This window comes from Scyliorhinus canicula, chromosome 16, assembly GCF_902713615.1.
Source record: "Scyliorhinus canicula chromosome 16, sScyCan1.1, whole genome shotgun sequence".
NCBI lineage: Eukaryota > Metazoa > Chordata > Chondrichthyes > Carcharhiniformes > Scyliorhinidae > Scyliorhinus > Scyliorhinus canicula.
The window spans coordinates 114,368,090-114,392,434 of record NC_052161.1 but is presented as its reverse complement, the minus strand read 5'-3'; the positions used below and the strand labels follow the sequence as shown (position 1 = coordinate 114,392,434).

At 45.1% G+C, this 24,345-nt stretch overlaps 1 protein-coding gene across 9 annotated transcripts in view; it reads left to right on the top strand.

The window, feature by feature from the left end:
• Nucleotides 1-23,711, top strand: part of foxj3 (forkhead box J3) — a 171,570-nt gene extending 147,859 nt beyond the window's left edge. For 3 of the 9 annotated variants that reach the window (XM_038773171.1, XM_038773166.1, XM_038773173.1), the window contains 2 exons: nucleotides 929-1,033; nucleotides 20,370-23,711. In XM_038773171.1, coding sequence (XP_038629099.1) covers nucleotides 929-1,033; nucleotides 20,370-20,500 — 236 coding nt within the window. In that variant the 3' untranslated portion in view covers nucleotides 20,501-23,711. Of the gene's footprint in view, nucleotides 1-928; nucleotides 1,034-20,366 lie in introns of all 9 variants that reach the window. The other 6 variants (XM_038773170.1, XM_038773165.1, XM_038773167.1 and 3 more) reach the window with 3 other exon arrangements.
• Nucleotides 23,712-24,345: the final 634 nt, after the last annotated feature.

Sequence of the window (24,345 nt, the reverse complement as noted above, 5' to 3'; positions counted from 1 at the left end):
TGTTCAAATCTTTTTCACAGATTTTGCAAGCAAAAGAAATAGTGATGAGAATAATGCTGTCTTTAAATCTGTGGAATGAAAAGTCAATACTGTACTCTAGTATAATTGATCAAACCCCCCCTCCCGAGGTCACACCCAAAGAAGCTGTTATTTTGCAATTGAATATGAGCTTCTTTCTGGGAAATGGAACACTTGTTGTCTATTTAGCTCTAAATGCAGATATACCATTGTCAAGCGTGCCACCGACTGGTTAAGTGTACGTTCTATTTACTCTGACCACAGGCAACAGCCCGAAAGCTTAACCTCAGAAGCACTCCCCTTCATTCGCCTGACCAACGTAACATTTGTACTTTTCCATGCTTGCAATCCGTGCAGCAAATGAGACTGACAATCCCACTTTGATTTTGGGTGACTTTAAGGCTATGGATCTGTGCAGTTGAGTACTGGGTTGAGTCTGTCAAAACTCAATCATTTAGAACCCCAACAACCAGCAGAAAGGGGTGTTTCATCCATCAGTAGGGACCAGATTCAAACCCTAGCTCCGAGATAAAAGTGCAGTGTGCTCCGCTTTCTTGAAATATTCTTGATATTTGTTTCATATTCCAAATTTGGAAATAACTAATGGATGATGGTGAGGAGTAAAAGGTTTGGATTATCCCTGCACCGTTAATGAATATGAATGGAATCTATCCTCTCATTATGTATTGTATTTTTAAAAAATCAACACTGGAGATGGATTTACTTGAGTGCTATATGCATTTGGCATGGATCAGCACACATTTCCTCAAGTTGTCCTTTATTTGCTTGGGGAAGACCAGATACGTTCATTTGGATTTGACAGTAATGCTGGGTCTGGTTGTTTGACGCTATTGATGTTTGTTTGCACTGAAGTGGTGATTTCTCACTCCTACACCACTTTCTCACACAGGAAGCGTGTACATTGACTCCAGACAAAACCTTCCTGCTTCAATGATGGGGCCCCCTGGGTACCCCCATCTCCCACCTCTCAGTACCCCAGGACCAGCCATGACAGGTAATTGCCCCATATTAACTGCTTACCCGAGGGCTGCTACCCTATTATTTGCCTCCCTTTTTTCTTTTAACTTTTGACCTGCATGTTGTATGCATGTCTGGGACCCTGGGTGAACCTACTTGCATGTTCCTGCCAGAGACTGGAAACTGTTAGAAATTAAAATCGTTTTGCAGTCAACCTGCTTTTGTAATGCATCCTTAAAACAGGGCAGGCACTGGTGGGCATAGGACTTCTGAGGTATCATTTTGCTCATTATCCAATTTGTAAGTGCCTTTACAGCATGCCCCAGTTGATGGCACTTGCCTCCAAGTCAGGATGTTGTTATTTCAAGCCCCAAAGTACTTCCAAATCTATTGAATCCTTTGGAACATCCTGAGGGATTGAGAAAGGACAGTATAAAAGCCATATTCCTTTGTTATTACAGAAGCTTCAGAATTGCATTATCACAGATCCCTGGCTAATTCATTTTTAATTCCCGATGCAGTCTCCACTTTAAAGTTTGTGGTTAGATTATATTTGACAGTGTCCAGCGTCCCAACAGTTCACAATTCCTGCAAGTTGAAACTCCAAATTCAATTTAGTTAAACAGTAACGATTTTCCCCCTAACATCTCCTTTCCTCCTTGTTTTGAGCAAAATCTTACCACGCACATGGAGCCCTGAACTAACTGGTACTTCAGCCTATCTGCATGCCAACAAACCTGTTTATTCGCAATGATATATCTGTGAATAATATTTTTCAACCCAGGACATTCATCCAAGGACTTGATGCATTCATCAGCATGTTCAAAAACTAATTTGCCTTAATGTTTAGACTATTAGTTCCGAGGTAAAATGCACAGCCAAATGCAGTTTGCACATTCTGGTGTAAGGGGATGCAGAGGAATAGTTTAGCACTGTCATTTGAAAGTAAGTTGACATAATGGGATGAGCACAGTAAGAAGTCTTACAACACCAGGTTAAAGTCCAACAGGTTTGTTTCAAACACGAGCTTTCGGAGCGCAGGTCCTTCCTCAGGTTGATTCACCTCCGAAAGCTCGTGTTTGAAACAAACCTGTTGGACTTTAACCTGGTGTTGTAAGGCTTCTTACTGTGCTCACCCCAGTCCAACGCCGGCATCTCCACATCATAATGGGATGAATTTGATTTTGTGTTGCATCTTTTTTTTAAATGTGCATTTCCATTGTACTACTTGATTTAAGCACTGGTACAAACAAATGAACAAGTTCCAAATGCCACCCTTTAAACCCTTCTGTCAACTACATGTGGACTATCAGATGAATACTGTGTCAGATGATCGGATGAAGCCTGCATTAGCGCACAAGGGCATAATCAAAAATATATTTTATTTTATGCGCAGCAGCTTCTGTGCTTTGGCTTGGGGACTTTTACACTAATGGTTTAGTTGATGGTATCGGTTAGCCTGTCTCGGTTCATACTCCAGTCTGAAACGAATTACTATTCAGTGATTTCCCCTACTGGTCATGTGGACATCAGGTGAAGGCAGCAATTAACTTGGCCAGGTGACTGACGAGTGTGATAATTCTCCAACACTGGCCATATCAGGAAGAATGACTACTTGGGCATTGGTACTGGAGGGCAGCCTGCACCCTTGGATCTCTGCTTAATCATTAATTGCGTCCCCCCCCCCAAAAAAAAAGTTTATTTCACCTATTGTCCTGATTTTTTTTTAAAGGGTGTGTTCATGTTGGTATAATTTTGGGCTGGAAACCATAGGTGGTATCTTTGCAATAGCAATTTGGTCAGGTAGAAGAGTACGTTATTTTGTGGTCAGATACACCTCTGAGAACGAATGCACCTTGGATTTGCAAGGAGCATTCGAATGCTGCACAGTTTGCGTGTCGTGCTGGCTTGCTTTGATATGCCTTCAAATTTGCAGACACAATCTGCCATCACTGTATTGTTGAAAGTCAGAGTACAGATACACCAATGTAAACATATCTATAAAGTGTATTAAGATACCAGACCAGATGAAAATTTTTGTTGGAATACCGGACGAGACACCACAAACGATTTGCTATTTGTAAAACTGAGGAAAGGATACTTCACCCCAGGAGTGATGACTGTCCAATAGGTATCTTTTATGTTAAAATAAACTTTAACACAGAATTAACCGCATTGAGACCAAAGAAATAGCTTTGCAATTACAAGTTGAACAGTTTTTAAATAAAAGGGAAAACTTTAACTTGCGATCTGCACCTGCCGCTAATTCCAAATAAGCAACCCAATACTGTTCAAATGCTGTTTATAAATGAAGTTAACAAATCCGGTTTACTTACTGTTCTCTGTACAGAGACCTTTTGGAGAGAGATCCTTTCAAGAGCAGACACGAGACACTTTTCCATTCAAAATCCCATGGCCAAACTCCCAAAACTACAGCAAGACCTGGCTCCTCCCATTAATTACATCATCTGAGGGCAGCACGGTGGCGCAGTGGTTAGCACAGCTGCCTCACTGCGCCGAGATCCCAGGTTCGATCCAGGCTCTGGGTCACTATCCGTGTGGAGTTTGTACATTCTCCCTGTGTTTACGTGGGTTTCATCCCCCACAACCCAAAGATGTGCAGGATAGGTGGATTGGCCACGCTAAATTGCTCTTCAATTGGAAAAAATGAATTGGTTACTCTAAATTTTTTTTAAAAGAAAGACAATTACATCATCTGTATCCCAAGCTTAAGGCATCCTCCCAGAACATGTCCCATGACCTGCTTAGCTTGGACTAAACATAATCCCTCATAAATTATCTACAATGGGAACCGTCTGAATATAAACGCTATTCCATTAACCCTCTATATGTAAACAAGTAAATGGTTAGGATCAATGATTACCCCAGTTTTACGACAGTTTAATTACAGCTTTAGCAGCCATACTGCTGAATGTATTGCAAACCAGGATTTTTAATATTATTACTGCAATAAATATAAAATATAATATATATATTTATATATAAAATATGTTCTTACCACAAGTAACACTCTAAATTGTATTTCTTATGTAACCTAGAGAATTCTCAACTTTCAAAATATTGCAGCTTGGTTCAGACTCACTTCGTCAAGGATCAATCAGCATCCTCCAAAATTTCAGAATTCTTGCATGTGGGCCAGAAAAATGTGTACCTTTATATTTAAATGGCAGTGCTTTCCTTGGACTACCCCGTTGGGAGATTTTTGATTTTAAATCTGCAGCTAGAGTCTGGATGTCCTGATGCTATGTCCGCTGATCATGGAAGGAGAAGACCGGAGACAAAAAATGACAGCCACCTCCACTTCCTTTCACTAAGCCAATATACACTAATCTTTAATGACCTGCTTACTGATGTTGAGTTTGGGTTCCGCCAGGCCACTCAACTCCTGACCCCATTACAGCCTTGGTTTAAACATGGACAAAAGGGCTGAGCTCCAGAGGTGAGGTGATAACGACTGCCCTTGACATTGGGGCAGCATTGGACTGAGTATGGCATCAAGGAGCCTTAACAAAAGTAGAATCAATGGAATTCTGGGGACGATAACTCCACCCTTAGAGTCATACCTAACACAAAAGAAGATGGTTGTGGTTGCTGGAGGTCAGCCATATTAGTTCCAGGGAATCACTGCGGGAATTCATCAGGCCCAACCATCTTCAGCTGCTTCATTAATGACTTTCCTCGGCGTCGGTGTGGTCACTGATTTGTGACAATCACCGGTTCGCTCCGGAAGGGCTGGATGGGGGTTTAGGAGGTGGCTGCGGGCAGGGATTGAGAGATTTGAGGGTCTCTTCAAAGAGGAGGGTTTCCCGAGCCTGGAGGAGGAGTTTGAGTTACCGGGTGGGAATGGATTTCGATACCTGCAGGTAGGGAACTTTGTCGAAGGCACATTCCAAGCTTCCCTCGCCTCCCTCTAAGGGGACGACAGGATAAGGTGATGTCAAAAACAGGGATTGGGGAGGGAAGAGACTTGGAAATATATAAGGAATTGATGAAGTGGGATGGGGAGGTGAAGAGGAAGTGGGAAGACGAATTGGATTGGATTTGTTTATTGTCACGTGTACCGAGGTACAGTGAAAAGTATTTTTCTGCAAGCAGCTCAACAGATCATTAAGTACATGGGAAGAAAAGGGAATAAAAGAAAATACATAATAGGGCAACACAAGATATACAATGTAACTACATAAGCATCGGCATCGGATGAAGCATACAGGGTGTAGTGTTAATGAAGTCAGTCTATAAGAGGGTAATTTAGGCGTCTGGTAACAGCGGGGAAGAAGCTGTTTTTGAGTCTGTTCATGCGTGTTCTCAGACTTTTGTATCTCCTGCCCGATGGAAGAAGTTGGAAGAGTGAGTAAGCCGGGTGGGAGGGGTCTTTGACTCTGCAGCCCGCTTTCCCTAGGCAGCGGGAGGTATAAATGGAGTCAGTGGATGGGAGGCAGGTTTGTGTGATGGACTGGGCAGTGTTCACGACTCTGAAGTTTCTTGCAGTCCTGGGCCGAGCAGTTGCCATACCAGGCTGTGATGCAGCCCGATAGGATGCTTTCTATGGTGCATCTGTAAAAGTTGGTAAGGGTTAATGTGGGCATGCCGAATTTCCTTAGTTTCCTGAGGAAGTATAGGCGCTATTGTGCTTTCTTGGTGGTCGTGTCTACATGGGTGGACCAGGACAGATTTTTGGAGATGTGCACCCCTAGGAATTTGAAACTGCTAACCATCGCCACCTCGGCCCCGTTGATGCTGACAGGGGTGTGTACAGTACTTTGCTTCCTGAAGTCAATGACCAGCTCTTTAGTTTTGCTGGCATTGAGGGAGAGATTGTTGGCGCTTCACCACTCCACTAGGTTCTCTATCTCCCTCCTGTATTCTGACTCGTCGTTATTCGAGATCCAGCCCACTATGGTCATATCGTCAGCAAACTTGTAGATGGATTTGGAACAAAATTTTTCCACGCAGTCGTGTGTGTACAGGAAGTAGAGTAGGGGGCTATGTACGCAGCCTTGCGGGGCTCCGGTATTGAGGACTATTGTGGAGGAGGTGTTGTTGTTCATTCTTACTGATTGCGGTCTGTTGGTCAGAAAATCGAGGATCCAGTTGCAGAGTTGGGAGCCAAGTACTAGGTTTTGCAGCTTTGATATGAGTTTGGCTGGGATTATGGTGTTGAAGGCGGAGCTGTAGTCAATAAATAGGAGTCTGATGTAGGAGTGCTTGTTGTCAATGCTCTATGGATGAGTGTGGGGCCAGTGAAATGGCATCTGCTGTGGACCGGTTGCAATGGTATGCAAATTGCATGGATCAAGGTGTTCTGGGAGTATGGAGGTGATGCGCTTCATGATCAACCTCTCGAAGCACTTCATTACGACTGACATCAGGGCCACCGGACGGTAGTCATTGAGGCACGTTGCCTGGTTCTTCTTTGGCACCGATATAATGGTGGTCTTCTTGAAGCAGGAGGTGACCTTGGAGTGGAGTAGGAACAGGTTAAAGATGTCCACGAATACCTCTGTCAGCTGGTCCACTCCGAGTCCAGAGGTGGCAATATTTGGTGTCAAAAAGATCTGGGGGGCGGTGTGGGGGGAGAAAACCTGACGTTTTGGCCTTTGCCTCCCTGGTGGCCTGGAGACAGATTTTGCCGGGATGGAGGAACTTGGAGCCTCCAAAGTCGGGGATGTGGGTCAGTGACATGGCAGAGTTTCTCAGGCTAGAGAAGATTAAGTTCGCCTTCAGAGGTTCAATACAGGGGTTCGCTCGCAGGTGGCAGCCGTTCATCGACTTCTTTAAGGAAAACTGACTTTCAGCAGAAAGGGGAGGGGAACGGGGGGAGGGGAGGCATGGAAGTGGAGAATCAGGGCAGGGTATCTAATATATGGTTAGCTAGGAGTTAGGGTGGGGGAAATGGGGTATGTTACTGTTGGGTTTTTACTTGTGTCGGACTGTTCTGGTATTTAGAATGTTCATATGCTAAAATGTTAAAATTCTAAATGCCTCAATAAAATGTTTCCTGAAAAAAGAAATTAAGGACCTTCCTTTCATCATGGGGCCTCACGGTAGCATGGTGGTTAGCATCAATGCTTCACAGCTCCAGGGTCCCAGGTTCGATTCCCGGCTGGGTCACTGTCTGTGTGGAGTCTGCACGTCCTCCCTGTGTGTGCGTGGGTTTCCTCCGGGTGCTCCGGTTTCCTCCCACAGTCCAAAGATGTGCGGGTTAGGTGGATTTGCCATGCTAAATTGCCCGTAGTGTAAGGTTAATGGGGGGATTGTTGGATTACGGGTATACGGGTTATGTGGGTTTAAGTAGGGTGATCATTGCTTGGCACAACATCGAGGGCCGAAGGGCCTGTTCTGTGCTGTACTGTTCTATGTTCTATAAGGACATAAGAACTAGGAGCAGGAATAGGCAGTTCAGCCCCTCGAGCCTGTTCCACCATTCAATATGATCATAGTTGATCTCAACTCCACTTTCCTGTCTGTTCTCCATAACCCTTCAACCTGTTACTAATTAAAAATCTGTCCATCTCAAATTTTTTTCTGAAAAATATTTTATGGAGGCATTTATATATTTACACATCAAACACAACCATAAAACAAAACAAGCCAACAGGGCTGCCATATCTGGACAAACCCCTCCATAGACCCCCTGAGGGCGCACTTTATCTTCTCCAGCCGAAGGAACTCTGCCAGGTCACTCACCAACACTCCCGGTTTCGGTGGCCCAAGTCCTCCCATTCCATTAAGAACTGTCTTTGGGCTACCAGGGAGACAAAGGCCAAGACGTCGGTCCCTCGCGTCCCCTGAACCCTCGGACCTTCTGACAAAGATTGCCACTTCTGAACTTGGGAGCACCTTCACCTTCAAGATCCGACATAACGTCGGCAAACCCCTGCCAGAATCGCCCAAGCTTTGGACCAGCCCAAAACATATGTACTTGATTTGCGGGCCCATTCACGCTCTGCCCACACCTATCCTCCACCCCCTCAAAAAACCTGCTCATGCTGGCCACGGTCAGATATGCCCTGTGGACCACCTTGAACTGGATAAGGCTAAGCCTAACACACGATGAGGATGCATTTTCTCTCCTCAGAGTCTCCTTCCACACTCCAGCCTCCACCTCCCTCCCAAACTCTTCCTACCACTTATTACCCCTATCGGGGCTCCCTCCCAATCCTTCAGCTCCTTCTAAATTACCAACACTTTACCCTCACCTACCCCTGTTTTTGACACCACCTTGTCCTGTAGCCCCTGGGGCGACAGGTGGGGAAAGGAACGTACCTGCTTCCGGACGAAATCCCTCGCCTGCAAATACCGGAACCCATTCCTGTTAGGCAACTCAAATTCCTCCACCAACCCAGCCAAGCTCGACAAGCTGCCCATCACGAATAGGTCCCAAACCGCTCAATCCCCGCCCGTTGCCACCACCCAACCCCCCGGCAAGCCCCCCCGGAACAAACCTATGATTCCTGCAAATCAGTGCCCAAACCGAGGCCCTCTCCATCTTCAGGTGCTGCCGCCATTGTCATCACACCCTTGGGGCCGCCACCACCACCAGGCTTGTAGAGTACCAGGCCAGCAAGAACGGTAAAGGTGTCGTCAACAGTGCCCCGAACTCGAGTCTTTGCAAGAGGTTGCCTCCATACGGATAATCCCCTATTATCTGTTTCCACCAATCACGCCAGATTCAATTTGTGCAACTGCTCCCACCCCCTCGCCACCTGAATACCCAAACACCGAAAGCTCGTCCCCCCACTTAAAAGGCAACTACCCCAGCCTCTTCTCCTGCCACTCACTTTAATTGGAAAAATCTCGCACTTCCCCATATTCAGTTTATATCTTGAAAACTGGCTGAACTCCTAATATACCCATAATCCTCCCAATATCTTCCATCGGGTTCGAAATGTAGAGTAGCAGATTGTCCGCGTTTAGCGAGACCCTATGCCCCCCCCCATCCTGCCAGTCCCTTGACGCTCTCAGCGCTATTGCCAATGGCTCTATAGCTAAGGCAAAGAGCAGTGGGGATCATCAACTTGGCATCCACATTTAACAGCAAAATTGGCCTGTAGGACCCACACTGCACTGGATCCTAATCCCTCTTTAATATTAAGGAGATTGAGGCCTGTGATAACGTCAGGAAAAGCAACCCCTGCTCCCTCGCCTCATTAAATGCCCTTATCAATGCCCTCAAAAACTCTTTATAGAATTCCACCGGGAACCTGTCCGGGCCCGAGACCTTCCCCGCCTGCATCACCCCCATACCCTCCACCAGCCCAATGGGAGCTCCCAATCCCTCCCCCAGGTCGCCCTCCAGCCTAGGGAACTCTAACCCCTCCAAAAAAACACCTAATTCCTTCCACCCCGACTGGGGGCTCTGACTTGTACAGTCTGTTATAAAAAAGATTCAAGCACCCCATTCACCTGCACTGGATCCAAGACCGTGGCCACCCCCCCCCCCCCCCCCCCCCCCCCCCCCCCCCCCCCCAAGCCACCACCACCACTATCCTTCACCTTTCCGATTTCCCTCACAGCCTCCTGCTTCCTCAATTGATGGCACCAACATCCAACTTGCCTTTTCCCCATTCTCATAGACCACCCCTTTAGATTTCCTCAACTGCCCTACCACCTTACCCATGGACATCAGCCCAAACTCCATCTGTAGTTTCTGTCCCTTCCTCAACAGCCCTGCCTCCGGAGCCTCTGAATACCTTTTATCCACCTGCAAAAATCCTCTACTAGCCTCGCCATCTCCACCCGCTCCGTCTTATCTCTGTGCGTCCATATTGAACTAAACTCCTCCTTACTACTGCCTTCAGTGCTTCCCACAACATGGCAGCCGAAACCTCAACCATGCCATTCAGTTCCACATATCCCCGAATAGCAGCCCTCACTTGCTCATGAGCCTCATCTGCCAACAGCCCCACATCCAACCTCCACTGCAGGCACTGTCCCCCGATTCATCTGCAAGTCCACCTAATGCGGCGCATGATCCGAAACCACAATTGCCAAGTACTCCGAACCAACCACCCCTGCCAACAACGTCCTATCCATCACAAAATAGTCGATCCGGGAATACAACCTATGTACATGGGGGGGAAACAAAAATCCGTTCGCCCTCTCCTACCAATCTTCCACAGGTACTCCATCTACCTCCAGGGGCCGTTCAAAGGTCCCCTCGCCCAGCAACTTCGCCAGCATTATGGCTACATAACAGCTCGCGTCTGCTCCCTCAATGCCCTCTGGCAACTCCACAATCCTCAGATTCTGTCTCTGGGTGCGGTTCTCCAGATCTTCCACCTTCTCCTGAAGCCACTTCTGGGTATCTCTCAACACCCCCATTTTGGCTGCCAATGAAGTAAGTTGCTCCTTGTCCTCCTCCACTGTCTCCTCCACCTTCTGGATCTCCTGGCTTTGGGTCTCCAGCTTCAGCTCCACACGGCCAATCCCTGCCTTAAGCGGGTCCACTGTCTTCGCCAGGTCCTCCAGTGACTCCTTTCTGTGCTGCCTGAACTTCTCATTCAAGAAGTCCACCTGCTGTTCCATCGACCATTGAGAAGGTAGGGCCGACCTCTTGCTCTCCGCCATCTTTCCCTTTGTCACAGGAAAAGTTTTTCGCTTCAACAGCTCCTTTCGTCTGAAACCTCTTCTGGCCCACAAATCCATCCACCGGTGGAATATACTCTTCCGCCACAGCCCCTCACCTTTTTCCATCAAGACGTCAGCCCGTTAATCGGGAAAAGGACCACACAAAAAACGCCACAAGCGGGAGCTGCCAAATGTGCGACCACTCACATCATGGCCGCCACCAGAAGTCTTCAGTAAAGCCTTTAACAAGGTGCCTCATGGCAGACTGGTACAAAATAGGATGTCACATGGGATCAAAGGTGAGGTGGCAAGCTGGATACAGACTGGCTCGGTCACATTAGGCAGGGTAACAGTAGAAGGGTGTTTTTCTGAATGGAAGGTTCTGACTAATGGTGTTCCACAGGGATCTGTGCTGGGGCCTCTGTTGTTTGTAGTATACATAAACGATTTGGAGGAAAATGTAGCTGACCTGATTAGTAAGTTCGCGGTGAAGTGGTAGATAGTGTTATGGATTTTTTTTTTTTTTTAAATAAATTTAGTGTACCCAATCATTTTTCCAATTAAGGAGCAATTTAGAGTGGCCAATCCACCTAGCTTGCACATTTTTGGGTTGTGGGGGGGAAACCCACGCAAACATGCGGAGAATGTGCAAACTCCACACGGACAGTGACCCAGAGCCGGGATCGAACCTGGGACCTCAGCGCCGTGAGGCCGCAGTGCTAACCCACTGCGCCACTGTGCTGCCCTGATAGTGTTAAGGATTGTCAGCAGATAAGCAGGTTGGAGACTTGGGCAGAGAAATGGCAAATGAAATTTAATCCGGACAAATGTGAGGTAATGCATTTTGGTAGGTCTAACATAAAGGGAAAATATACAGTAAATAGCAAAACTCTTAGGAATATAGAACATCAGATAGATCTGGGCTTAGAGGTCCACAGATCTTTGAAGGTGGCAACACAAGTGGACAAGATAGTCAAGCAAGCATATGGAATGCTCACCTTCATTGGACGGGGCATCGAGTATAAAAACTGACAAGTCATGCTACAGTTGTATAGAACATTGGTACGGTCTCACTTGGAATATTGCGCACAATTCTGGTCGCCAAACTGGAGGCTTTGGAGAGGATGCAGAGGAGGTTTACCAGGATGTTGCCTGGTCTGGAGGGTGTTAGCTATGCAGAGAGGCTGAATAGACTCGGACTGTTTTCATTAGAGCGGCGGAGGTTGAGGGGCGACATGATAGAGGTCTACAAGATTATGGGGCATGGATAGAGTGGATGGGCAGGCACTCTTTCCCAGGGCGGAGGGGTCAGTCACCAGGGGGCATAAGTTTAAGGTCCGTGAGGCAAAGTTTAGAGGAGATGTGCAAGCCAGGTTTTTTTACGCAGAGGGTGGTGAGTGAACAAAGAACAAAGAAAGCACAGGAGCAGGCCCTTCTGCCCTCCAGGCCTGTGCCGATCCAGATCCTCTATCTAAATCCGTCGCCTATTTTCTAAGGCTCTGTATCCCTCTGCTCCCTGCCCATTCATGTATCTGTCTAGATACATCTTAAATGACACTATCGTGCCCGCCTCTACCACCTCCGCCGGCAATGCACTCCAGGCACCCACCACCCTCTGCGTAAAGAACTTTCCACACATATCTCCCTTAAACCTTTCTCCTCTCACCTTGAACTCGTGACCCCTAGTAATTGAGTCCCCCACTCTGGGGGAAAAAACTTCTTGCTATCCACCCTGTCTATACCTCTCATGATTTTGTAGACCTCAATGAGGTCCCCCCAACCTCTGTCTTTCTAATGAAAATAATCCTTATCTACTCGACCTCTCTTCATAGCTAGTGCCCTCCATACCAGGCAACATCCTGGTGAACCTCTTCTGCCCCTTCTCCAAAGCATCCACATCCTTTTGGTAATGTGGCGACCAGAACTGTACGCAGTATTCCAAATGTGGCCGAACCAAAGTCTTATACAACTGTGATGTGGAGATGCCGGCGTTGGACTGGGGTGAGCACAGTAAGAAGTCTTACAACACCAGGTTAAAGTCCAACAGGTTTGTTTCAAACACGAGCTTTCGGAGCACGGCTCCTTCTTCAGGTGAATGGTAACCCATTCAGGTAACCCATTCACCTGAAGAAGGAGCCGTGCTCCGAAAGCTCGTGTTTGAAACAAACCTGTTGGACTTTAACCTGGTGTTGTAAGACTTCTTATTATACAACTGTAACATGACCTGCCAACTCTTGTACTCAATACCCCTTCCGATGAAGGAAAGCATGCCGTATGCCTTCTTGACCACTCTATCGACCTGCGCAGCCACCTTCAGGGTACAATGGACCTGAACACCCAGATCTCTCTGTACGTCAATTTTCCCCATGGCTTTTTCATTTACTGTATAGTTCACTCTTCAATTGGATCTTCCAAAATGCATCACCTCGCATTTGCCTGGATTGAACTCCATCTGCCATTTCTCCGCCCAACTCTCCAATCTATTTATATTCTGCTGTATTCTCTGACAGTCCCCTTCACTATCTGCTACTCCACCAATTTTAGTGTCATCTGCAAACTTGCTAATCAGACCACCTATGCCTTCCTCCAGATCATTTAAATATATATCACAAATAACAGTGGTCCCAGCACGGATCCCTGTGGAACATCGCTGGTCACAGTTCTCCATTTTGAAAAACTCCCTTCCACTACTACTCTCTGTCTCTTGTTGCCCAGCCAGTTCTTTATCCATCTAGCTAGTACACCCTGGACCCCATAAGACTTCACTTTCTCCATCAGCCTACCATGGGGAACCTTATCAAATGCCTTACTGAAGTGCCAGAAAGCTTTGCCAGGGGAGGTTGTGAAAGCAGATACATTAATGGCATTGAAAAGACATCTTGACACATACATCGATAGGATGGGTATAGAGGGATATGGCACCGGGAAGTACTGAGGGTTTTGGCCATGAGTGGTACCATGACCGGTACAGGCTTGTAGGGCCGAAGGGCCTGTTCCTATATTGTTCTTTGTTCTAATGTCCCAACGGCAGATGTTAAACAAACTGGTCAGAAGTGAGGATCTTCTCTGATGATGGCACTGTTTTGGCACCATTTGTGACGACTCCGATACTGAAACAGTCCATGTCCAAATGCAGAAAAACCTGGACAATATCCAGCCTTGGGCTGGCAAATGGCAAGTAAAGTTCGTGGCATACAAGTGCCAGTCAATGACTATCTCCAACAAGAGAGAATATAACCATCGCCTCTTGACATTACCATAGCTGAATCCCCTGCTATTAATAGCCTGTGCTTTACCACTGACCAGAAACTGAACTGGACTAGCCACATAAATACCGTGGCTGCAAATGTAAGTCAGGATTAGGAATCCGGCAGCAACATAACTCACCCCCTCATTTCCCAAAGCCTGTCCACCATGTACAAGGTACAAACCAAGAGTGTGATGGAATATTATGTACTTGCCTGGATGAGTGCAGCTCCAACAACACTCTAGAAGCTTGACACCATCCAGAACATTGCGACCTTCTTGATTGGCCCCTCCATCCCAAACATTAACTCCTTCTGCTAGTGACGCACAGTAACAGCAATATGTACTATCTACATTTGTTTTAGCAATTCCACAATTTAAACTGAGCCTTCTCTGCCCATCTCTCACCGGTTTTTTCTGCCTCTCCTTGTGTCCTACACAATTCACCCTACCAATTGGAAAAAAGCTTTGACAAAGGGTCATCTGGACTCGAAACTTTAGCTCTTTTCTCTCCCTACAGATGCTGCTGGACCTGCTGTGATTTTCCAGCATTTTTTTCTTTGGCTACTAATTGGAAAGTTCCTTGAACAATTTCCTCAGTCTATATTTGGCTTCTGCACACAGGATTTTATGACCCTTTCATGGTGCATTGTGAGAATTTGGGATTATTATCTGCAGTGCTTGTAAACCTGAAGTTGATTACAGTCAGTTTGATTATTGCAACTGTTATGGCTGTAGATTGCCGTCCAATATTCTTACCCAAGACTTTTTTCCGAGAGATCGATCGTCCGGTAACTCGGTTTATTTGGGCGGGTAAGAGCCCAAGGACCAGGAGGGCATTGCTCCAGAGGGAGAGAAAATTAGGGGGCTTAGCCTTGCCAAACTTTCAATACTATTAATGGGCACTTAATGCTGAAAAGGTGCTGGAGTGGTTCAGAGATTTAGATGAGCTCTGGGTTCGAGTGGAAGCAAAATCTGTGAGGGGAGCAAGCCGAGCAACGCTGGTATCAGCATCGTTACTGGTGGTACCGAATAAACACTCGTCTAACTCGGTAGTAGTAGCCATCTTAAAAATCTCGGTAGTAGTAGCCATCATTCGAACTTGAGGGCTGCCTTTAGGCTGACCCCCATCTTTGTGAATCAGTTATTCTAACCTTCTGGGTTATATGTGAAATTTAGGGAAAAGCAGGATAAAGATTTAGAGAGGAAGACCTACTTTTAGACGGTCAGTTCGCTAGCTAAGGGGAACTGAAAGAAAAATATGGGCTCACGGATGCTGATGGGTTCAGGTATCTCCAGGTGTGCAGTTGGGTCAAAAAGTCCTTTTCAGCCTTTCTGATGAAGCAGCCTTCTACATTGCTCGAGAGGATCTTGCCATGCTCTGGTTCGGAGGTGGCCAGCACGTTGGGCATATACCAGCGGATGAAGGGGGAGGAGACGGGCTCTGTTGAGGGTATGAAGGCCAAGTGGATGGAGGAGCTGGGACTGATCTTGGAAGAGGAGGTTAGGAGTGAGGCACTGAGGAGGGTGAACTCAACGTTGTCCTGTGCGAGGCTGAGTATCATCCAGCTGAAGGTGGTGTATGGGCACACCTTACAAAGGCTAGAATTAGTCAATTTGTTTGAAGTGGTGGATGATAGATGCGATCGATGTCTGGGGGGCCCAGAAACATAATGTGCACATGTTCTGGTCGTGCTCAAAGCTGGCGGAATTCTGGATATCCTTTTTGGAGACTATGTCAGCAATCCTGAACATTGGGTTGGAGCCTTGTAAATTGGTGGCAATTTCTGGGGTTTCAGTCGTGCCAGAACTGGATGGGGGTGGGGCTGACATCCTGGTCTTTGCCTCACTGGTGGCAAGGAGGCAAATAACCGTGGGCTGGAGGTCGACTGCCGCCAAGCGTCTCGGTGTGGCTGGGTGATGGAGTTTTTACACCTTGTGAAGGTGCGTCGGAATGTGGCGGCTAGGGGCTTTTCACAGTAACTTCATTGAAGCCTACTTATGACAATAAGTGATTATTATTATTACGTTTACCGTGAGAGAGTCAGTGGAAGGGTTTGACCGATTGTACTTTAAAGAACGGGAAACTCGGGGGGGGGGGGGGGGGGGGGGGGATTTAGTTACTACGTTCTACTGTTGGATGGGAAGATGGGGTGGGGGAGGGGGCTTTTATTGTTTAATTTTTATTCTGTGTTTTTGTAGGTTTTGTATTAAAATTGTTGAAAATATTAATGTTTCCAAAAGAAAACAAGGATATATTCCAGTGAGGAAGAAGGATTCTAGGAAGGGGATAAATCAACCATGGTTAAACAATGAAATGAAGGATAGTATTAAACTGAAACAAAATATAAATGTGGCGAAGATTAGAGGTAAGCTGGAGGATTTGGAACGTTTTTATAAAAACCAACAAAAGATGACCAAAAACATAATAAAGGGAGAAGATAAACAGCCTAAACTAGCAAGTAGTATAAAAATGGACAGTAAGAGCTTCTTTAATATATAAAAAGGAAAAGAAAGGCCAAAGTGAACAAAGGTCCCTTAGAAAATGAGACTGGGGAAATATAAATGTAGCCAGGAAGTAGCAGAGGAGTTTAAATAAATATTTTGCATCAGTCTTCACGGTAGAAGACACTAATAGTGTTCCAAAAATACTAACTAATTAAGAGGAAAAAGTGGGGAGGAAATAAATACAATAACTACTGCAAGAGAAAAAGTACTAAGGAAGATAATGGGGCTAAAGACTTGATGGGTTGCACCTAGGATATTGAGATATTGGATGCACTGGTGGTAATCTTCCAAGAATCCTTAAGTTCTGGAAAAATCCCAGAGGATTGGAAAACTGCCGACGTAACGCCTTTATTCAAAAATGGGGGAGACAAAAAGTGGGTAATTATAGGCCAGTTTACTTGACATCTGGCATTGGGAAAATGTTAGTCCATTATAAAGGATGGAATAACAAAGCAATTAAAAATACTTAAATCAAGCAGATTCAGCATGGTTTCATGAGGGGAAATCATGTCTGGCAAATTTATTAGAACTCTTTTTAATATAAATTTAGAGTGCCCAATTAATTTTTTCCAATTAAGGGGCAATTTAGCGTGTCCAACCCACTAGCCCTGCACATCTTTGGGTTGTTGGGGCGAAACCCACACAAACACGGGGAGAATGTGCAAACTCCACACGGACAGTGACCCAGAGCCGGGATCGAACCTGGGACCTTGGCGCCGTGAGATAGCAGGGCTAACACACTGCCCCACATTGCTGCTCTAGAACTCTTTGAGGTGGTACCAAGCAGGGTAGATGAAGGGGGGAATCAGTCTATGTAATATATTTGGATTTCAAAAAATGTTCGATAATTAGCACAAAGGCTAATTAATAAGAGAACCCATAGTGCTTGGGAGTAGTAGGGATGGAGGATTGCCTAATTAATAGAAGGCAGAGAGTTGGGATAAGAGGGGTATTTTCAGGATGGCAACCTGTAACTAGCCACAGGGGTCAATGCTGGGGCCACAATTATTTACAATATAAATATCTTGGATGAGGGACGTGAATATACTATTGCCAAGTTTGTGGATGCCACAAAAATAGGTGGAAAGGCAAGTGATGACGAACACAGAGTCTACAGAGGAATATACACAAATTAAGTGAGTAGGTAAAAACTTGGCCAGTGGAACATAATGTAAGAAAATATGAAGTTTGGTCAGAAGAATAAAGAATGCTGAATATTTAAATGGAGAAAGACGGCAGAAGGTTGCAGCACAGAGATGTGGGTGCCCTTGTACTCAAATCACAAAACTAGCATGCAAGTTCAGGTAATAGCGAAGGCTTACCGAATGTTTGCCTTTATTTCAAAGGGAATGGAGTGTAAAAATAGGGAAGTTTTGCTCAAGCACTAGTTATATCACACCTGGAATACTGTGAATAGTTTTGGTCTCCTTATCCAAGGAAAGATATACTACCATTCAAGGCAGTCCAGGTTGCTCCTGCTATGGAAGGATTCTCTTATGAGGAGAGTTTGAGTTGGTTGGGCCTATACTCATTAGAATTTAGAAGAATGAGAGATGACCTTACTGAGGCATATAGGATTCTCAGGGGGCTTGACAGGATAGATACTGAGAGATTATTTCCCCTTGTGAGAGAGTCTTAAGACCAGAGGGCATAATTTCAGAGTAAGGGGTCACTCATTTAAATCAGAGATGAAGAAGAATTTTTTCTCTGAGGGTAGTGAATCTGTGAAACTTTTAACCGCAGTGGGCTGTGGAGGCTAGGTTGTTAAGCACGTTCAAAGCCGAGGCAGATAGATTTTTGATCGATAAGGGAATCAAGGATTATTGGAATAAGGAGAGTGGAAATGAGGTTAACCCGATCAGTCATGATCACATTGAATAGCGGAGCAGACTGAATGGCCCGAATGGCCTACTTCTCCTACGTCTTATGGTCTTATTAGGCAAAGCCAACGTCTGCCTAATCATTGAAAGATAACATCCTGTTTTTGTCAATTTGCAAGCGTTAATTTAGTTATCAGTTGAGGCAGTTTTTTACTTCAGTGCCTGCTTCCAACCCAAGTGCTTAATGATGAGGGATTAACAGCAGAAATCCTTGTTCAAGGACCATCCAACAGATTAATATAGTATCACTGGACCAATATCCTGGCAGGCCTTTTGAGCAGTTGGGCCTTGATGTCCATGATAACCTGACCCAGCATTCATATGCACATTCCAGCTGAAATTGCTGGATAGTGATCAAAAACGTCAAATCCCCTGCCTTGTCAAAGTCTGGCGAACAGAACCTGCCTAGGGCACACAGTAACTACAGCCCATGGGGAGAGAGGGCCAGGCCCAGGCAGCACCCTGGCCATATTCGGGGAGGTGGGGTGTTGGTGTTTTTATTTTTACGGTTTTCAGATGGGACGCCCTTTAAAAAGGGTACCCGATCTGTCCGGGGTGGAGGTTGCTGGAAGGGCAGACTCATTAAGAGTTCGGCTCGCCAGCATGGCTCTGTGGGACCCGCCGTTCATTTTTTCCCCCACAAAAGTGTTTTAAAATATGGCGGGAAAAGCAGCAACGCAGCTGGTGGGCTGCCCTCTGTTTTCCCTGCTGGAGACAACACTTCGGGAAAAAAAATTGGAAATTTCTCTGTTGATACCTGTGCTTGTAAAACTTCTGTTTTCAACAGTGCACCTTCCCAGAGATTTAATGAAAAAGGCCTAAGGGAGGTTTCAGGAAATTTAATTTGCACTGACAATCACTGAGCAATCGCACGCCTGACCAGAAACACTGGTGGGAGTAGAATCTATAATAGCTATTAAAGGAAAATAAATAAACCTTTGATAGATAAACCAAGCAGAATAAGTTACTGGGAAAAGATACTGCATCGGATAACAGAAATTCGCTCAGAAAACAACTGATATGTTTCTGGAGAAAGAAGGGATTGGGGTATGCGAGAGAGCAGATAAATATGTGGAACTGATTTATCAAATAAGTCAGGTCTTTTGGCTGCAATGCCTAAATTTATTTCTCATATGGGCCCTTGGTCCCAGCTTCTTGTTTGTCAGTATGTCTCACATTCAGATGGGAGGGACTGCATCAGGTTGTCTCTTACATGCTGCGAATGCCGATTCAATGTGTGCAGCTACTAAAAAGGGATGTTGTATCTTTTTCACGTGGCTTCCAACCTGGAATGCAAAGCCACAGTTCTCATACACAGGTTTCTGATTGCAGCCTGCAACAAGTTTGATGCATTGAGCACAAGCCAGTGCACTGGGGGTCACTGGATAGTGATCAGTAGTGAGAAACTTAAGAGGCATCCCAAGTGCCCCGACATTGCTGAATTGGTTAATCTGAAGTGGGTGATTGGGATGGAACAATTGGGCGTGCCCAGAACAGAAAGGAGGGAAATCTGGGATTCAGCTACACTAGTGTTGAGGAGCCTCCCTTTATTAACAAGAAGAAATACAATTCTGATATTAAGTCACTTGTTCTGTAAAGCATGGACTGTCGTCTATTGCAAAAACTTTCCTGATGCATTCTTCCCTGGACTTGAGAATCCAGGGTCAGGTGTACTTGGGTGTGCAACATGGTATAGCTCAGTTAACATGGACATCATTCCACTGCTGAGTTCAGGACTTGACGTCATTCCACTGCTGAGCTCAGTACTTGAGAGCTTTGAGTTTTTAAGGTTCAGCTAAATTGGCCAACCCACAGTTACTGCTGGTCTGGGTGCCCAGTGCAGGTTGAAGATTCTTCTGTAAAATTGCCCGGATTCATTGATTAAAATGAATGCTGATTTATTGAAGCAGCATTAGTTTGTGCTGTAAGTAAATTTATTGCCAAAGTCTCTTATTGGATTGGAATTGGAGGATTATTTAATCTATTGTGACCAGTTGTTTATCCTCAGCCCTACTGTATAAATCCCTCCTCATCCTTCACCTCCGTATCGACTGTATAATGTGGATTTCACATAGCTTATTACACAAACAATACATTTTTGTCTGCCTTTTATTTCATATTCAAATACAGTAACTTTTCTTTCAGCAGGACACCATGCGGGAATGAACCAGCAGCACATGATGTCACCTTCCAACTTCCAAATGCACAGACCGATGTCTCAACACCACAACCCTGCAGATGACATCCAGGATGATTTCGACTGGGATTCCATTGTCTAACATTTCTTCCTAAGGACAAGCCTGTCGGAAGCCTTTCCTGTCAGTGTGACTCAGATGTTCTTTTAGCTTCTTGCTTACTTGTGTCGGCCGATGCTGGCCACAATCGCTGGACTGCTGCCTGGACACAGCCCCACCGTAACTGTGCTAGAGAGCTGTACTTTCAGGGGGGAGGGGGGAGGGGGGGGACACGCCTTCTGCTTGCAGTCACAACAGAAATGTGGAGTTACCCGTCGGCCACTCAGCGGTGGAGCAGTGGTAACAAGCAATGAAGCATTTTCTAATTCTGAACAGAACTTTCTTTTTTTTCCCCGTTTTTTTTAAACCGAAGGGACATGTTAAAGGTTGGTATTTGAGCAATGCTCTTCTAAGTGATGTGGCACAACTACGATCTGAGGTTGCGTAGGATGATACTATTCAGTGCAGAGTTTCTCTCCCGTGTGTGGCTCCATTTGGGGGAACGCCCCAGTAGGAGGGAACAAACACGGATGGGGATCAAGGAAGCTGGCTTCTCGATGGCCTTTCCTGGAGTAGGCCAGGAATGCAGTCATAAGCTAGGAGGGAAATCTTTTACAAAGTGAGTTTCTTTTAAGAGAATTTTATCTATATATGGTGCTGCAAAAAAACCTCAAGTTTGTGTTGAAAATCCAGTTGCTGTACCAGGATTAGTATTGGAGTTAATACTAGGGTACCTGGGGGAAGTTTTCTACCACTCCAAAGATTGCATTGCTACAGCTTGTGTTAACTTTGGATCCCCAATCTTTGTGCACACAACACCAGCTTCCAAGTCTGAACTGTTGGGATTCTTCCCAGAAATCCTGCCTGGACGCTTGTTAATAAAGCTACGACATCTCAAGGTAGCACTATATTTGGGGTTTGCAGGTATCATGTACCAAGTGTTGACGTGGCATTGGTTAGTACCCCTGAGGTAAATGTAGTTTGGTAATGAGAAAAGCTCTCTTGAGTGGTAGTGGCGGTTATCGAGAGAAATCTGCCAAAATAAACATTTGAGCAAATTCTGCTGAGTTTGTAATCTCCAAGTTGCACACGTACTAAAATGCAATGGAATGGAGCACAGACTGCAGAATTTGGGAGTGGTGAGATATGATGAAATGTTGACCATTACCTTTTGCTGAACCAAAAGTTGTGTGATCACAGTAGGAGCTAATCTGGTTACTGCCTTTCTCTCTTCTGCTGACCATGGTGGAAAAGACCGCAATGCAACATATCCTTTTGAGGGATGCTGCAGAGGAAGCATGTTAACCAATGCTGCATTTGTCAGCTATGCATGTTTAGTGGTGGATAAATGAGAGTTTCATTATAGAAATCCCAGTCTGCTTTTAATACTTGTGTTGCATCTTTTTTCACTTTTTTGATTTCTAAAAAAATTAATTGGCCAAGAGTGGGATGTTTAAATATGCACTTTCTGGAGCAGTGTCTACTTGATTATTCTACCCCCCTCTTTAAAAAAAAACATATACTCCTTCAGTTGTGGTTTCAGATTGCTGAAAAATGTGGGTGCACCACCTTTCTCCGTGTTTACAATTTAAATTGTGATTCGAGTTAAACCCCTGCTTGTGGTGCAAACAGGGCTCTAAATACCCATTATTGAGTCATTGGAAGGGTCCTTCCTCGCAAAACACTTGCTTTTACTGATGCACAGTGTCCTCTTCCAGCTTATCTTTTCTTCCTGTTACCTCATTTGCGTTTGGGATTCAAGTTAAGCCAGTGGCTCGGTGTGTTTTTACTAGATGTCACAAGATGTTCCTGGGATATTTGTGTGGCTGAACAGTAGCAGAAATCATATATTGTAAAGAGTTTAACTTAACTTCTGCAGTTCACAAATATGTGTTCAGTGAAGCTCTGACCACTAAGTTAGAACATTAAGTTAGGCCACTATTACTGAACGTAGCAATTTCTTTTGCCCGAACCCGAGATATCAGACAGTAGGCTTTTTGATGTATACCATGGAGCACGGGTTTAATTTGAGCTATGAATGTTTTCTTCAATCTTCAGTTTTTCCTTTGTAAGAGTTAAGACTCCATTGAACTTGAGCTGGAAGAAATCAATTTGTAGCGTTTAACAGCACTTTCCAAGTTTAAGATTATGAATTCTGAACAGAGACAAAATTTTGCAGCTGTGACCCAAGAAAGGACTGTCAGCTGAATCGTCCCATGCAGTAAAATAAACCATGCGATTACTTATGCTGCTCGATCTAAGTGAGTGGTCAAGGTGCTGATTTTTGATTTTTTTTTTCGTGCTTTCTTGCTATTTCTGTACTCTTGTCTTGTTCTGTTTCCTCAGCCTCTTATTTAAAGTTGTTTCAGTATTCTCTGTGCCTCTGTGTTTTTTCTTGAAAACAACCCGTGGCTCCTTGTTTGTTGTACAGGGCAGTTCTGTAAACATGTCTGTTGGCTCTTGCTTCAGCTTCACTAGTATTCGCCTGCTGCTTTTCATCTCCATTATTTTAATCCCGTACCAAGGGCAAGGAAAAGAGGGCTTTTACAAAGAAGAACCAATTCCGTACAACCCGAGGGCTAGGCATGTGATTTTTACCTGAATAACCCTCTTGCTGGTGTTAACCAATTAGCTGCTCTGGGGGTTTGCATGTTCTGTGTGACAGTCTGTAAGTGAAATATGCACACAAATTTTGAATTTGGCAAAGGCTTTACTCCACTTCTATGGCAGCTAACTAACCAATAGTTTGCTGTCTATAGAAGTCTATCTTGTGTAGTTCAGAGGAATGTGTCAGAGCTATATAATCAAGTTTCATTGGTTGTGATTGCTTAAAGGCCTAACCCCTCTCCATGTGACTACTAGATTAGCAGAAATAAAAGGGAAACTAGAATGCGAGATGTGCACAGCAAATATGACAGCATCTGAAAGTGAAAAATAGGTTAATGTGCCAATTGCGATCTTTTACCAGGTCCATGATGGAGGCTCACTAAAACGGATCTTGTTCTGAAGGATTATCCCGCTTAGCCTGTCTTTCTGTTCCACATGCTGTCCCTCCACAATGCAGTGCGGACAATGCTGCTTTTTACTTCACTCTTTATATTGGTGCTCGATTAAGTAAACCAAGCAGTGCGATTATTAATCAGAGATGTAGAATAAATACATTTCCGTGAGCTCATGCAGCACTGTGGACTGGGTGGCATATCTTTAGTTGTGTGTCGGATGACTTCTGGCTAATTAAAGTACAGTTTCACTGCCACAGCAGCCCTCTGGTATGTTATCAAATTGGACACTGCCTCTGAATCAAGGTAGTGAGAGTTGGCAGGCTGTCTTCCAATGAGGCAAACACAGCTAACCCTGATCTCTCCTCTCATAATGTCTCTGGTTCACGCTCACTCTCAGACTCTCTTGCTCACACTCATTCACACACTCTATCATACTCCCTCTCATATACACTCGCTTTGCTGTAGAGGTCACTGGATAGTGATCAAGAGCAGAAACATTGGATGATTTTTTTTCTTCTTAATAGCCTCCTCCCCCATAGGGAAGCTGAGACCAATTGTACAATCCTGACTGCTGCCCCAGAAAGATCACTACAGACGTATGGGAAGGGGTTTGGGCGGGGGGGGGGGGGGGGGGGGAGAATTATTTGAAACTGAGCCAATTACCGATATAACTGCAACACTATCCAAAAAACAGCATTTAACCCCCAATGGATTTGTACCAGTACAGAGATTCCAGTGAAGGATCAAAACAGTCCACGAGATGATATTGCCATAGATTGAACTGTGTAAAACCTGCTGTGGCATTGCAAGATAATGCTGAAATGGAGGGGTCAGCTGGTGCACTTTTTGTATTTAAAGTTAATGACGTTTCCTGGGAAAACAATTGAT